Source organism: Chiloscyllium punctatum, chromosome 13 (assembly GCF_047496795.1).
Source record: "Chiloscyllium punctatum isolate Juve2018m chromosome 13, sChiPun1.3, whole genome shotgun sequence".
In the NCBI taxonomy this organism is placed as follows: Eukaryota; Metazoa; Chordata; class Chondrichthyes; order Orectolobiformes; family Hemiscylliidae; genus Chiloscyllium; species Chiloscyllium punctatum.
Window position 1 is genome coordinate 101,286,944 of NC_092751.1, and position 17,326 is coordinate 101,304,269.

Here is a 17,326-nt window from a genome sequence, read left to right on the forward strand (position 1 = left end):
GCATGGGTTCCCTCTGGGTGCTCCGGTTTCCTCCCACAGTCCAAAGATGTGCAGGTTAGATGAACTGGCCATGCTAAATTGCCCGTAGTGTTAGCTGCATTAGTCAGGGGTAAAGGTCGGGTAATGGGGTGGAGGAATTGGTCTGGGTGGGTTACTCTTTGGAGGGTCAGTGTGGACTTGTTGGGCCAAATGGCCTGCTTCCACACTGTAGGGAATTTAATCAAATCAAAACAAATGTAGGGAATCTAACGTAAACTTGATTGTTCCATCTGTACGAGGAAGGGTATGGTTATTAAACATACGCCCTTTCTGGGACTTCAGCAGCCTGCAAGATGGAAAGGCTGCTCCAGACAGGAGTTAACTTAACGCCGGACCGGATCTACCTACAGCAGAGTTGGCACTGTGTAAGAGAACCAGCCGCCATATTGTTCACAGCAAGATCTCAGGAATGACGGGATAAAGGGCCAGTTAGTCTGTCTCACTCAGGGGATGACTGGGACCAAGCTTCCTGCTAGATTTTACCATACAGCTCTTCATCCGACTTTTATCAAGCAGTCTGGGGTGGGGAGGGGGGAGGTTGACTCAGTTTTATGAATCATTAGAAAGATGGCAGTCAAGGCTGGTGTAAAGGCTTGTAGCTGGGGTACTGGTCATTGTAGTTGTGGGTATGCTCACTGAGCTGGGGAGTTGATTTGCAGACCTATCGTCCCCTGTCTAGGTGACACCTTCCTGTTGGACCATCTTGTGAAGTGCTGGTGTACTGGGTCTTCTGGAATTTATTTGGTTCCGTTCCTGTTGCTTCTGGTTGTTTGTTGTAGGGACTGGTATATTGGGTCTAGGTCAATGTGTTTGTTATTGGAGTCTGTCGATGAGTGCCATGCTTAGAGAAATTCTCTGGCTGTCCTCTGTTTGGCTTGTCCTATGATTGTTGTGTTGCCCCTGTTGAATTTGTGGTCCTTGTCATCTGTGTGTGTGGCTCCTAGGGACCAGCTGGTCATGGCACCTTTGATAATGCAACTCCATCTCACTATACGCCCCCTGACCTGTTCAGTCTGGAAAATTTGCTCCAGGTCCGAAATGGGGCTTGAACCAACAACACTCAGACTTGGATAATCAACGTGGTCGGAAGTTACTTTATTGGGGAGCAACGTGAGGAATAGGAGGAGGTAGGCCATTCAGCCCCTCCAGTTGATGCAGTACGGTTGATCAGATCTCAGACTCAAGTTCATCTTCCAGTCTGTCTCCCCTATAATCCAGGGCCCCCATTTGATGAAAACTAATTGTCCATTTCAGCCTTGAGTTTATTCCGTGACTTGATCGCCACTGTTCTGTGGAATAAGGATTTCCAAAATTCACAAACTTTGAAGGAAGAGATTTCTCTTCATCTCTATGTTAAATGGGTGGGTGGGTGGAGGGTGCTCTTATACTGATACTACGTCCTCCAGTTCCAGATAGCCCCCCCCAAAAGGTGGGGGTAGAGGGCGAGGGGGAGCATTCACTCCCACATCACAATTGGAGCTTGGTTGGTTTGGCAAAGAGATGACATTAAAGCACATGGAATGAGGGTTAAAGGCTACAGGAAAAAGATCAAAGGTTACGCAAGGTCTCGGCTGAGGACCTCCTGCATTAGTGCAGAACGCTGACCAACAGGGAGGACAATATGGTCACTTCCCATGAATCTTAGGATGGCATCATGGTGTGATTTCAATGCTTTGCAGTTTCAAAACACAAGTAAGGGAGCTCAAAACTAACAAAAAAAAAAAGAGAAAAATAAGTGGCTTGTACACTTTAGCCCACATGACATAGACCACAGAGAGCTGGGCTCTTACTGAGTCAGATATCTGGAAACTTATTAATTAACTATGTATATTAATGCAATTGTTGTAGGTATGTTTGCCGAGCCGGGAGTATGGATTGCAATGGGAACGAAACCACATAAATTCTAACCGACACAGAAGAGCAGCGCTTCACAGGAGGCCCCACAGCACTGAGGATGTCACCCAGAAAGGGTGCAATGTCTGCAAACCAACATCCCAGCTCAGCAAACATACCCACAACCATGGCAACCGAGCTACAAATCTTTCCACAAACCTATATACATCACTATTACAGCTCAGACTCTCATACTCAGTCTAGATTAAGGGCTTCGTTCAATGACTATTAGAGTACATACACAGCTGACTAGTTGACTGGCTGTTAACTGCTAATAATTAAACAGTAAGATGGAGTAGAGCATCACATTCATGATACAAGTTAGTTGTCTCAAAGGTATGGCCCTTTTCTGAGCTAATATAACAGAAAGCAGTTCTGTGTTCATATACAAGAGAAAGTTATATTGTACTTTTAAAAAGTTAATCATACTTTCCTGCACACTTTTAGTCCTGTACTGGAACACCCTTGTTCTGGTGACTCACCCTACTAGATTCTATAATTACATAGAAGTCTATAACACAGAAAAAGGCCCTTCAGCAAATCAAGCCCATGCCGGTCACAAACAACCATTTATTATTGATTCCAATCCCAATTAGAAGGGGAAATAAAGTTGGTGCACTTGTCTTATGAGGGATTATACAGTGGATTACTTAATTGTGGGTTTGTACATAACTGTACATGATCGCAAACAGAAACAGAAATTCTGGATAAGCTCAGCAGGTCTGGCAGCACCTGTGGACAGCATTGAGAGTTAATGTTCTGAGGAAGGGTCACTTTTTTGGGTGGTGTCTGGAGGGGATCTTTTTGGGCGGGGCCTGGAAGGGCCCGTTTTTGGGCGGGGCCTGGAAGGGGCCGTTTTTGGGCGGGGCCTGGAAGGGGCCGTTTTTGGGCGGGGCCTGGAAGGGGATCTTTTTGGGCGGTGTCTGGAGGGGATCTTTTTGGGCGAGGCCTGGAAGGGGACGTTTTTGGGCGGGGCCTGGAAGGGGACGTTTTTGGGCGGGGCCTGGAAGGGGACCCCAAACATTAACTCTGATATCTCTCCACAGATACTGCTGGACCTGCGGAGCATCACCAGCAATTTCTGTTTCTGTTTCTGATTTACAGCATCCGCAGCTCTTTCGGTTTTTGCTCTGTACGCTGACTGGGTGCTGCCTGGAACAAATTTGAATTATGAGGCACGACTTTGAGCGAGTGTGTGTGTAGAGGTTCTCAGACCACCCTGCTCTTGGTTGGTGACAGTGTCAAACGTATTGACAGCAGACCTTGCACCTTCCATACTCAACAGACTCGTAGCAAACATAATGATCCCAGCTGACAGTATTACTGGACAAGGCAAATCCCTGACTGAAATCTGCCTTTGTAGATGTTTTTTCAAATTTAACATTGTGACCATTCACTAAAACATGGGTACATAAAGCAGAAGATTTTCTTTAACAATAAACAGAACTTGATTACATGAAGGAACAAAAAATGAAATCAAACAAATAAAGCTATCTAAATATAAACAGACATCAAAACAATGTCTTCTCTCTTCATCAACTCCATTATTTTACAGCATTTCAAATTTGGATGTCTTTCTGTATCAAATGTTTAGCTATGACTTAACTGTTTTTACCCCGTTCTGTCCTGTGAAGTCTTCTTACATGAATGCTCATGAAATACAAAGCTTAGACTTTCTCAGTCATTTAATCATCTGCAGATTTCTAACCAAACACTCCTGGTCTGGAACTTTCACAAGTTAAACTTGTCTACCGAGGTAACTGAGCTTTCCATGATCTCGTTTTTATTCCTTTCTAGGATAGGAAGCTTATTTGTTTCTATCAGTCAGGTCTTGCCCAAACACTGCCCAAAAGAGGTCCTGCCCAAAAACGTCCCCTTCCAGGCACCGCCCAAAAACGTCCCCTTCCAGGCCCCGCCCAAAAAGTCCCCTTCCAGGCCCCGCCCAAAAACAGCCCCTTCCAGGCCCCGCCCAAAAGAGCTCTCAATCTCTGGGTTTCTCAGCTAAAATCAAACCTTGATTATTCTAAACTAAAAGCAAGCTAATGCTCTCCATGTCTACATTCCCTATCATAAACCCCACAGTTATAAAGAATATTTTATTAAAACTCCAGGGGATTTATCCTGTTCTCTGCCACATTCTGGACTAGATCTCTGTTCTGGAAGTGCTCTCTGACCATTTTAGGGTTGGCACATTGGCTCGGTGGTTAGCACTGCTGCATCACAGCATCAGGGATCTGGGTTCGAATCCACCCTCAGGCGAATGTCTGTGGAGTTTGCACTCTGTCTCCGGGTCTGCATGGGTTTCCTCCGGATGCTCTGGTTTCCTCCCACAGTCTAAAGATATGCAGGTCAAATAGCTAAGTTGCCCTGAAGTGTCCATGGCTGTGCAGACTAGGTGGATCAGCCATAGGAAACGCTGGGTTACCGGGACAGAGTAAAGAGGTGAGTTTGGGTGGGATACTCTTCAGAGGGCTGTTGGGGTTCCGATGGGCTGAATGGCCTGCTTCCACCCTGTAGAGCTTCTATGATTTTTTACGCAATTAGCACCTACATCCAACCTCTAAAAATAACATTAATATTATATAAACCACACACCTTTGATCACAGATTCTGCTCAGAGAGTGCAAGAGACACCAGATATTCCTAGTAAGGCCAGTCTGAATAGAATTCCAGGCAAATCCAATACTGAGGCGTACATTATTCAAAATAGCTGCAGGAAGGATGCTGACCCCACCTGGGATAAAGTCTCAGGATGAGGGCGGACCATTGAGGACTGAAAGGAGGAGGAATTTCCTCACTCGGACGGAGGTGGATCTTTGGAATTCTCTCCCCAAGACAACTGTGGATCCTCAGAGCTTGAGCATGCTCAAGACAGAAACAGATTAAATATCAAGTACATAAGGAAAATGGGGATAATGCAGGGAAATAACATTGAGGTAATTGAGAGACGGAGCAGGTTCGTGAGGCTGAGTGGCCGACTCCTGTTCTGAATTTCAAATGTCCAAATATTCAGCCAGTTTTGGCAGAATTACCACTATCCTGTGCAAATGCCAAATGGCTGAGGAAGTGGTGGATGCGTGTCGTTTAAATGTTTAAAAGACATTTGGATAAGTGCATGAACAGGAAAGATTTGGAGGGAAATGGGCCAGGAGTAGACAGGTGGGACTAGTTTAGTTGGATTATAGGCTGGTTGGACCGAAGGGTCTGTTGCTGTGCTGTACCACCCTATGACTTTTCCCCATTTCACCATACTGCCACTTGTGCATCACTGCAATTTCTGGCACAGGCCCAGTGGGCCGAATGGCTTCCTTCTGTGCCGTTCGGCTTTCCTTTTCCTAGTTCCACTTTGACTTCGCGATGCCAGTTCCCGGGACTGACATTTCCATGCTCCCCAGCTGACAGAACCACAAAGTTTAGATGGGCTCGCTCTTACCCAAAGCCCCATACAGTACCTGCTCGTAGGTCAGACACTGGTCGGTGAGAATTTCGAGGAGGGGGGCTGCGTTGCTGTCACGACGTTTGAACATCTCGCGGACAATTGACAAAAGATTCCAGATGCCCTCTGGTTCCCGTCCTCGGAGGGGCCGTAGGAGGCACGCCCACTCTGCAGCAGCTGGAGGCTCCGTCGATGACAAATACAACGAGTTGACATCACTGCAGCGAAACACCAAAATCCGGAATTAAAAATCTAATGATGACCGTGAATCGATCGTCTGAAAAACCCATCTGGTTCACTGATGACCTTTAGGGAAGGAGACCGCCATCTTTACCTGGTCTGGCCTACATGTGACTCCAGACCCACAGCAATATGGTTGACTTTTAACTGCCCTCTGGGATGGGCAATAAATGCTGGTCCAGCCCAGCAAAGCCCTCATCCAGTGAATGAATAAAGTGAAAATAAACATTTTCAAGGACCATCGTTTGAAGTACCTCATTACCAAGTTGAAAGCAAAACATGGATTTTAACTGAATCCTTAACCATAGTGCATGGATTTTACAAAAATTGGCAACGCATTCCCTGCTGAAGAATTAGGAGCAGAACTCTGCATTTAGTCAGGCTTAAAGGACACACAATAAAGTATTGAAAAGGGAACATCAATCACAGAGTGCATCAGTATTTGTTGACCATTTGTAATTGCTCTCGAGGTGACACTGCTGACCGACTTCCGGCACTCACTTTGCTGTCTGCACTCCCCCCTTCGGTGAGTCCCAGAATCCTGACCCAGCGACACTGAAGGAACAGTGACATATTTCCATGTCAGGATGGTGAGTGGCTTGGATGTGGGGGTGGTCCCCATGTATCTGCTGCTCTTGGCTGTAGAAGTCACACATGCTATCATTTATCACGCAGTGTGTGATGTGAAATTTATGGCACTGTAACGTTCTGACTTTCATCATTATCCAACATTTCATTCTCAAATGCCATTAAAAAAATGATGGGTTCAATTAGATTCAGTTCTTCTGTGATATAGCTGAATATTAGATTGGTTTATATCAGGATGTTAGGCTAAATTAGAATGAGTCATCTTGGATGAAGACCGACTACATTAGCGGAAATAAATAAATAGAACAGGGAGAGGACAGGGTAAAATTACTAGCAGGATCAACTGCTCTGACTTTATTTTTTAATTAAAATATGCTCAAAAGGTTTGTTTTAGTAGCTCAGCATTTTTACGATCAAAGATATAAATCCTAAAATTTAATGTTTTATTGTTGGAACATTAATGCTGTCACAGTGTGTAAGTTGAGAAGGTACAAACTGTACAGACTGGGAACACATTAATTAATAGACCTGAAACCAGTCTAAGGTATATACTTGTTTCACTAGAGAGCTAGTATAGTGGAGCAGTAATCTAGGGATTTAAACTTCTGAAAGAAGGCTTTGTTGCAAGACTACTCGGATTACAAAGTGCAGACATATGCAAAATAATCCACACAGCAGCAATTTCAGCCATTGCTGAGGCTCCTGCTAAAGATAGGTGAGGACACTACCTAACATGAAAAAAGCTGCAACCTGATGACATCATATGTCCCACAGGTTTGATGACATCATAGGCCGCATATTTGATGACATCACAGACAGTATGTGGGCAGCACGGTGGCACAGTGGTTAGCACTGCTGCCTCACAGCGCCAGAGACCCGGGTTCAATTCCCGCCTCAGGCGACTGACTGTGTGGAGTTTGCACGTTCTCCCCGTGTCTGCCTGGGTTTCCTCCGGGTGCTCCGGTTTCCTCCCACACTCCAAAAGATGTGCAGGTCAGGTGAATTGGCCATGCTAAATTGTCCGTAGTATTAGGTAAGGGGTAGATGTAGGGGTATGGGTGGGTTGCGCTTCGGCGGGGCGGTGTGGACTTGTTGGGCCGAAGGGCCTGTTTCCACACTGTAGTAATCTAATCTAATCTAATCTAGTACACATTTGATGACATCATGGGTTGCACAACTGGATTACACCATCAACATGGTGACCCTTCCTACCATGAAATCCAGGGAACTGGATGGAAGAGCTTTGCCTCGGGCTTGCTGTCACGGAGCTTTGCTGTGCCCACAATTGGCTGCCCCTGCCCCCACCCCCCCCCCGCCCCCCCACCCCGCCCCCCGCCTCCGTAACACAAGGGCTACCCTTCAAAAAGAAGATGGCTCAGAGCTATCCTTAGGACAGGTCATGGAACACAAACTTTGCGTGCTAACTTGTGAAATTCCTGCAGAGAAATTAGATTACTTACATGATTAGATTAGATTACTTACAGTGTGAAAACAGGCCCTTCAGCCCAACAAGTCCACACCGACCCGCCGAAGCGCAACCCACCCAGACCCATTCCCCTACATTTATCCCTTCACCTAACACAATGGGCAATTTAGCATGGCCAATTTACCTAACCTGCACATTGACGATGACACTTGAAAAAGATTCAACATTCAAATATTATATGGATATATTTTGCTCGATGTACAATCTGACATTCCCTACCAAAAAAAAACCCAAAAGTTCCAAAGAAATGCTCTCAAGAGAATCTTCTTTTGAGGATGAGGAACAGGCTGGCATTTCTATAGGAATAACACCAATCTATGAACAGCAGTTTGCTAATGACCAGATCATTGGTCTGCGTGGTGTTCGTCAATTATTAAATATTGGCCAGGAAATCCAGGAAGAACAGCCTTACTTTCTTCAGAATTGTACCAGGGGTCTTTTATATCCATCAGAGATAAGAGATAGGGTCTTGGTTTAACATGCCAATAGACCAGTGTCCAGACCACTGCGCTGAAGGGTCAGCCTTAGTTATGGTGGTCAAAACTCTGCAGTGGGACATGAACACACACAATCCTCTGACAGAGCGCTACAAAAAAAGAACAGCATTTCAGGAAAAAACCCATAGGATAATGGATTAAGAAAAAGGATTACCTGAACACAACGGGAGAGGGGCCACAGAACTTGTGGAGAGTTTTCTTGATGTTGTCGCTAAGCGTCGATTCATCAAGGTACCAGGTGCTCTGGTCTGAAGCAGATGGTCCAGCAGTGGGATCTGTCAACAGCAATCAACTTTTTCAAATGAATTCAAAGTTTCCCACAGATAAAATCTGGTAACAGTTAGACAATTGTACAAAATAATATATATTTATTTAGTCAATAGTACAAGGCATTATAATACTTTGTAACAGAAACAGGCCATTCAGCCCAACTGGTCCATGCTAGCACTTATGCTCCATATGAGCATTTCTAATCTCACTTTAACAACATACTCTTTTATTCCTTTCTCCCTCCTGTTTATTGAGCAGCCCCTTCAATGCAATTGTGTGACTTGTCTCAACTAGTTCTTGCAATTGAGTGTCCCACATTCAGGTCAAGTGGAAACAATTGTTTTCTACAGCATGCTGTGTAGTGTCCTAATTAATGCTGAGAGTGGTCATTTCCCCACACTCACACGGCTGACCTCTGAGTGCCAAGAACAATAACAGGAATAGCATTTCAGAAGGAAAGTGTTAGATACGATCCACACTCTCCACTGAGCTCTGCAAAGTCACACCTTGCTGTACCACACAGCCTCCGAATAAATCCATGTTCATGTCACTAACAACCGCGGTGCACCAGTTGATATGAGGCGTATTTCACAAACTTGCAACTTTACTAAGAGTGAGTGTCCATGACATTGTTATAAATTGCTAAAAGAAAGAAACTAGGTTTGGCTTCAATTGAATTGTCGTAGAAGGGTCGAACAGTTAGGAGAAATTCTCCATTTCATTTCACAAGCGTAGGACATCCAATAGCCACATGATGTCACATGACAGGAGAATACACAGTCATCAGAAATCATAACAGAAAACCAAAGGACTTTTACTTAACATGTCTCATTCGCCCAGTGCAAGATCTTACAAAGGGTCTGTGATCCTCTGGAGGCGTCTCTTAGTATATGTAAGTTAGTACTTTCTAATTTTATAATTACCCAATCTTGTGTGTTTGGATAGCTACTGCAGTTTCAGGTATGGAGAACCCATCGAAGGTATAACGGTTGAGATGCTGCAGGAGAACATTTAATTATGGAAAAGAAATGGCTGCAATCAGAGCAGTAACCAATTATGGGCACGAGTCCACAGAGTCAAAATTGTGGATTTCATTCTAACTATTTTGAGGAGTCAGTTCTGGATAACAGGTCCACAATCCAATATATCAAGAGGCTATCTTGTTCCATGTTTATAAATTCACATCCTATTGTCACATTTCCAGTTGGGATATTGTGTTACTAGGTGTCATCCATTACAGAATCCCTACAGCGCAGAAAGAAACCATTCAGCCCAGAGAGTCCACACCAACCCCCCCCAAAAAGGATCCCAACTAGACCTACCCTATCCCTGCATTTCCCATGGCTAACCCATCTTCCCTGCAGAGCCCTGGACACTACAGGCAATATTAGCATGGCCAATCCACCTAACGTACGCATCTTTGGAGTGTGGGAAGAAACTGGAGCACCTGGAGGAAACCCACACAGACATGGGGAGAATGTGCAAACTCCACACAGACAGTCACCTGAGGCTGGAATTGAATCTGAGTTCCTGGCACTGTGAGGCAGCAGTGCTAACCACGGAGTCACTGTGTCACACCACATGCAAACCATTCTAATCTCTCATGATGATATTGTCCTCTTTTTGCTTTCCCAGTCGACATTAGCAGATTCCAGTTGTTGATCAGTTTATTCTGATCCTTTTCTCAAAAACAGCAGCCAGTCTATTCTCATTTGCCCCCTTTTCAGAGAGACTGCTTAAACATCCTCAAAACCTAGATAATCTCGCGAATCATACAATGTCTCTCCTGTCACTTTCGGGCACAGTACTAATCATGAGCGGAGGGACAATATTAGGCAAATGGTGAGTACAGTTTCTAAACGACACAAGCAAACTCTAAAAGAGAATTACAGAGGAACCTTGATTATCCGAACGACACAGATGGGGAGTTTTTGTTTTGGATAATTGAATGTTCAGACAATCAAACGTTCAGATAACACAGTTTAGCCAAGCACTGGGACCTTGCGATCTTGTCTGGATAACCCGAAATTCGGATAATCGAGGTTCCTCTGTACACCAGAACGCTGTTACCTGGAGCCCCACAGACGGTGTTAATTGCTGTCGACTGGGATGAAAGTAACTCATCAAGAAGTCTTTGTGCAGTGGGGAGGATCTTCCATCAAAAGGAGGGAGAGAGAGAGAGCGAGAGAGACACAGAGAGAAAAACAAGGACAAAGTGAGAATATAACAGAACTATTTTACTTAATGCTCTCCCGTATGATGAGAGTTTTGCAATATTTTAAGTACAACTTTGGTTCCGATCTTAAACAATAAATTGCACAATCTCTGCCTGTGGTAAAGACAGCACCTGAGGTTTAATAATTAACTGTACTCCTGTTTATAACTCGCCGTCTTTGCACAGCTCAACTCTCATAACCACTGGTTCACTGATGCTAGGATCAACCTTAAGAGAAGTAAAAACACCGTAACATCTGAAATTGGACATATTCAATACTCGGCTTGCAGACTGGCAGCAAATGTGAAATGCAAGCCCCAGATGCTACAGATCTCAGCTTTCAATTTTTCTTCTATTTTCCCCACGGCATTGCTGCTGAACCAGCATTTGTTGCCCGTCCCTAGCTACCCATGAGAATTAGCTTGCCTGAGGATGGAATGATTATTTGGGACTCCTTTCACAAGGCAAAAGAACAACCCGATCATTCCACCTCAGACTTTCTCCTGAATTATTGAATTACTGAATTAGGTACCAGCAGAAAAATTACTGGTGCAAAAAGCGAATGCAGATTTTATCTGGGATTTGACTTGGTCGTGTGATATGAGCTGGTGAAGAGGATCAAAACTCTGACTCAGTCAGTCCTCTTCCTGCCGGCTCAAAAATATCATTCTTGTTGCATTAGTACTTTGGGTTTTATTTCTGAGTTTTGGAACGTAACAGATTATAGAATGATGTTAAAATGCCGAACCACAAAAGGAAAAACAGCTTTGATGCAAATTTTGCCTGAAACTAAAGCAAAAAGTGATATAACGTTTGAAAGCGAAGACAGTGGGGTAGTAGTCACTGGACTAATAGTCCAGATAGGGGAAAGTGAGTGTGACAGATGCTGGAGATCAGAGTCAAGATTAGAGTGGGGCTGGAAAAGCACAGCAGGTCAGGCAGCACCCGAGGAGCAGGAAAATCAACGTTTTGGACAAAAGGGCTTTTCCAGCATCACCCTAATCTTGATTATTAACCCAGACTCATATTCTGGAGATATGGATTCAAATTTCACCATGGCAGATGGTGAAAATCAAATTAAATTTAAAAATTATGGAATTTAAGGCTAGTCTAATGGTGACACTGTCGATCGCTGTAAAAACCCACCTCGTTCCCTCATTTCCTTTCCAGAAGAAAATCTGCCGTCCTTACTTGCAACTCCAGACCCACACCATTTTGAAACTGGCTGGAAAACAGCTGAGTTCAAGGGCAACTAGGGATGGGCAATAAATGCCGACCCAGCCCCGAACAAACTTTAAAAAAAAACTTATGGTCAGTTCTAATGCAATAGTTCAGTTCTCGTGCGATCTCGCGTTACTGGAACATCAAGCAATAGTCGCACCATTTAAACTAATGGGGCCAGAATCACATTAGGCCAACACAGGTAAGGAAAGCACAGGTTCTACAAATAACGGTCCAAATTCTTCAATCGCACTAAAGCCAATTCGCGCTGAAGAAACACATGTTTTAGCAGAGCTGACAGTATTCAAAATTGTTTTACTGAACCAAATACACTATATTCCAGCTTTTTCCACCTAAAATTGTGCCCTAAAATGATACATCGCATCTGCTCAGAGATTTCCCAACATTTGGTATTACTTTCCAGTACATATCTGTGGCAGAGAGTATTTTTCTCAGTGGTGACTATTTTGACAAAGTTACAAGTCAAACATTTTACTCCGTAATTTTGTTTTTACAAACTAGTTTTATTCACTTATGAAAATAACCAAACCGTGTTGGGGTGTAAGTCCAATTCCTGAGGTTAGCCAGTAATTCCTCACCTGCTGAGGCAGCTCACTGATCAAATACTGGGCGAACTTTTGCAGCTGATCTCTCTGCAATCGGGAAAGCGATTCAGAAACTGGTGCACGCAAACACACCGCTGAGGCCTACAAACAAAAAACAAAGAGGTTACCATTCTCAAGTGGAAGATTCAAGAATACTCTGTGGTGACTTGATGAAAGGTAGGCCAGGAGGCATTTTACCGAATCACGATCTCTAAAAGTGTGACGAGATGGAATACTGCGTTCAATTCTGATCTCCCAGAAAAGTGTGTTGTTAAACTTGAAAGGGTTCAGAAAAGATTTACAAAGGAAGTTGTCACGGTTCGCGAGTTTGAGCTATAGGGAGAGGCTGAACAGGCTGGGGCTATTTTCCCTGGAGTGTTGGAGGCTGAGGGGTGACCTTATAGGCATTTATAAAATCATGATGGGCATGGATAGGGTAAACAGACAAGATCTTTTCCCCAGGGTGGGGGAGTCTAAAACTAGGGGGCATAGGTTTATGGACAGAGGAAAAAGATTTAAAAGTGCCAACTTTTTCACAGAGGGTGATGATGGACTACCAGAGGAAGTGGTGGAGGCTGGTACAATTGCAACATTTAAAAGGCATGTGTGCGGTTTGGTTAAAGGGTATATGAAAAGGAAGGGTTTGGAGGGATGTGGACCAAATGCTGACGAATGGGACTAGATTGGATTGGGATATTTGGTCGGCATGGACGAGTTGGACTGAAGGGTCTGTTTCTGTGCTGTACATCTCTATGACTCATTGTTCTGTAAGATAACTTTTGTTGAATTGATAATTTAAAATGAAATTTGCATCTACTTGAAATATCATTTGCCTATCAAATAATGTTCAACTTGCACATATTTTAGTCAGTTTATTACAATAAAAACTGGGAATTCATGCTCTCTTCTTATTTCCTTAGGAGCTGTGAGAAAATCCTTGCTTTAAAACAAAAATGATTGATCTCCAGAGGGGTTATAACATCATGTAGATAACAGCTCCCAATTTCACACAAATTCCCACAAACAGGAATGACACCCACAACCAGATATTCTGGTTTAGAGGATATGGACTAAACCACTGGGAGAAATTTCCTACCCTGCTCTAACACAGTACCATTGGATTGTTAGTTCTAGCTGATGCAAGTAGCAGACAGGAACTCTGTTTAACATTTAACATTCAAAAGATGACACTTCTGACAGTGCAACAGTCTCTCAGAGCTGCAACCGAGGTAAGGTGCAGAATTCACCTCCAGTTCTCACATATGAGTCCACAATCTCCTGACTCAGTAGACAGTGTCAAAATGGTCAAAAAGGCCATAAGGCTTACCAAGTCATACAGCACAGAAACAGACCCTTTGGTCCAACCAATCCATGCTGACCAGATTTCCAAATTAAACTAGCCCTACCTGCCTGCGCCTGGCCCATATACCTCCAAACCTTTCCTATTCATGAACTTATCCAACTGTATCGAATCCACCACTTTCTCTAGATGTTCATCTCACAAACAAACCTCCCTCTGTGTAAAAAAACCTACCCCATGTCTTTTTAATTCTTTTTCCTCTCAGCTTAAAAATACACTCCCTAATCTTGAAATCCCCCACCTCACAGAAAAAGACACCCGCCATTCACCTTATCTATACCCCTCATGGCCCCTCAACTTCCTAAGTCCAGTGAAAAATAGTCCCAGCCTATTTTTATAATTCAAATCCTCCACTCCTGGCAACATCCTGGTAGATCTTTTCCGAACCCTCTCCAGCTTAATAATATCCTTGCTACAACAAAGCGACCAGAACTGGGCACAGTACTCCAGAACAGGCCTCACAATTTGAATTAGCTAGGATCTAAACAAAGGGCAGAATGGGTTCGAGAGCATTCCTGTGTTCACATGACAACAGTCTTATGTCCACTGTGATGGCGCGATTCAATCTCCTGTCCCCCAGAACATTTGCCTGGATAATTGGAGACATTACCGCTATCTCTCCTCCTCTATTGATCTTCAGGATACCGGTGTAGCACAAACAAATTACTCAACTTGACGATAAATCAACATATTGATCCTTTTTTGTGAATTATAAAGATGGCTGCCTCCAGTGTCTATGCGGTCAATGGGAGATGTCACATGGACTGTGGCAGACATTTCTGCACCAGCAGAGGGGTTTAATGGCCTAAGTTACTCAGGACGCAGCAACACTTGGAATCTAAATTGAGAAGGACAAATGTTTTAAAGATTTTACTGTGGCCAGAGGAAGTTTACCCAATAATTTGAAGCAGCTACAATAAATTATTATTACTCCATCAGAAGGCAAACTCTCTCTCTCTCTCTTTCTTTCTCTCTCCAAACTTACAGAAAAAAAGAACCAATAAAGAAAAGCTGAAGAGGTCAGGATACCCTGGTCAGATCTGGCCATAATGCAAGGCTGACAATTAAATTGTCTGTAGGGTCAAGGCTATGTTGTATTGCAAGTTATTATGGGCTGGCTATTGCCAGGTTAGGGTAATGTAGAGTCTCCAATGATACAGCCTTTGAAGGACAATCACTGAATAGATTGTGCTTTTCTTACTATAGACTCAAGATTCTACTAAACAGTGATACAAATTTGCAAGGTCATATGCAGAGACCATGAATCATTCTTTAAATCTCTGTCCTTGGAGAGAGTTATTTATCAGCAAGCAAGTAAGGTGATTAATAGAATGCTCTCCTTCACTACAAGGGGAACTGAACATAAAAGGAGGCATGTTATACTACAGTTCTTCTTGCTGAGACCACACCTCAAATACTGTGCGCAGCTTTGATCTCTTTATTTAAGGAATGGTGCAGGAAGGTTGGAAGCAGTTCAGAGGAGGTTGCTGAAATTGATACAGGGCTTGTGTGGGTTGTCTTACGAGGAAAGACTGAGCTCGTTTGCACTAGGTTTCAGAAGAACAATTTTATTGAAGTTCCACAAGATCACAAGTGGTTTCAGCAAGGTGAACGTGGGAAAAGATGTTTCCTGTGTTCGAGAGTCGGCACGGTGGCACAGTGGTTAGCACTGCTGCCTCACAGCGCCAGAGACCCGAGTTCAATTCCCGCCTCAGGCGACCACTCTGTGTGGAGTTTGCACATTCTCCCCGTGTCTGCGTGGGTTTCCTCCGGGTGCTCCGGTTTCCTCCCACACTCCAAAGATGTGCAGGTCAGGTGAATTGGCCATGCTAAGGGGTAGATGTAGGGGTATGGTTGGGTTGCGCTTCGGTGGGGCGGTATGGACTTGTTGGGCCGAAGGGCCTGTTTCCACACTGTAAGTAATCTAATCTAATCTAGTCCAAAGATGTGCAGGTTAGGTGAATTGGCCATGCTAAATTGCCCGTAGTGTTCGGTGCGTTAGTCAGAGGGAAATGGGTCTGGGTGGGTTACTCTTCAGAGGGTCAGTGTGAACTTGTTTGGCCAAAGGGCCTGTTTAGACACTGTTTTAAAATTAGGGGCTATCTTGTGGAGACAAAGATGAGATCATTATTCTTCTCTGAGCATTGTTCAACAACCGAACTCTGCCTCAGAAAATGGTGGAGGGAGGGTCATGGAATATTTTAAAGACAGATTTCTCTTAGGCAAAGGTGTAGATGGGAATGTGAAAGACAACAGATTAGCCATGATCCTATTTAAATGGTGGAGCAACCACAAAAGGGGCTGAATGGTCTTTTTCTACTCCTATTTCATATGTTCATATGTATCTCGAGCAATCTGTCAAATGCATTAAATATCAAACAACCAAAGTGTGGAAAATCTCAAAACACAACTAGTTTTCAAAACAAATATTAAAGAAAAACATAACACAATGCTGCCTGTTTCTACCTTGGATTTCACAAGTACTCATTAATGGGAAGGATTCCTCTGTCAACACCATTGCTAGGATGATATGGGTTGGGTACTGGCCCCCATAGATTAGCTCTCGTAACATATATCACAAAGGTTGTACTTTTGTTGAGATGGATGTCTTGAAATTTATTAAGAAAACTGACTATTGTCATTAATAGAACATCACAGACTCACAGAATCTGGGTTTTGTGCTTCCTGATATTACTAAATGTGATGAACATATAACTGACTTGAGACACTAAACAAGGTCCATTAAACTGACTGAATACAGGCAGGTAACTGAAGACTGGAATGTGCTGAGACGTTATGTTAATTCCTTAAAAGGTATCATCCCTGCCCTGTCTGAAATTGATACAATAACAACAATCCTAAACTGAACACAAACTTAAGTATTCACAGAGATCAGGAGAAAACAAGATCATTGTACTTATTTCCTCCCTACCTTTTGCCTCTTGATTTAGTATTTTTCAAATGCTATCAGTATGGTCTACCATGAAGATGGATACAAAGTATTTATTCAACTCGTTTACCAGTTCCAATTCCCCATTATTAATGCCCCAAACTGTGGCTCATCCTTTCCTTTTAACATATTTAAAGAAGCTCTTCCTGTCGACTTATATGTTACTTGCTAGTTTACCCTCAGCTTCCTCTCACCTTTTTTTTGGGAGGGGATAAATTATCTGGTTTCTGAGGTTCCATGGTTAATATGTTAGCAAGGTTCAAATGAGATTGGAGAGAGAAAGGAAAACATCCAGTCCCATGGGAAAGTTCCTGATGAAGGACTTATGCCCGAAATGTTGATTCTCCTGCTCCTCGGATGCTGCCTGACCTGCTGTGCTCTTGACTCTGATCTCCAGCACCTGCAGTCCTCACTTGCCCAAGGGAAGGATATTCATTTTCAGAATCTGTGCTCTGCTTCCTCAAACATGTATTGTTATTCTGGTGGAACGGTGAGGTGATGACCAGTTGTCAGACAACAACCCAAG

The 17,326-nt window shown here is 43.6% G+C and overlaps 1 protein-coding gene across 5 annotated transcripts in view; it reads right to left on the bottom strand.

Moving 5' to 3' along the window:
• Nucleotides 1-17,326, bottom strand: part of zswim8 (zinc finger, SWIM-type containing 8) — a 199,969-nt gene that overhangs the window by 67,525 nt on the left and 115,118 nt on the right. For all 5 annotated transcript variants that reach the window (XM_072583458.1, XM_072583456.1, XM_072583455.1 and 2 more), the window contains exons 6-9: nucleotides 12,485-12,592; nucleotides 10,520-10,601; nucleotides 8,334-8,454; nucleotides 5,385-5,586 (exon numbers count right to left, since the gene is read on the bottom strand). In XM_072583458.1, the coding sequence (XP_072439559.1) occupies nucleotides 5,385-5,586; nucleotides 8,334-8,454; nucleotides 10,520-10,601; nucleotides 12,485-12,592 (513 nt within the window). The remainder of the gene's footprint in view (nucleotides 1-5,384; nucleotides 5,587-8,333; nucleotides 8,455-10,519; nucleotides 10,602-12,484; nucleotides 12,593-17,326) is intronic.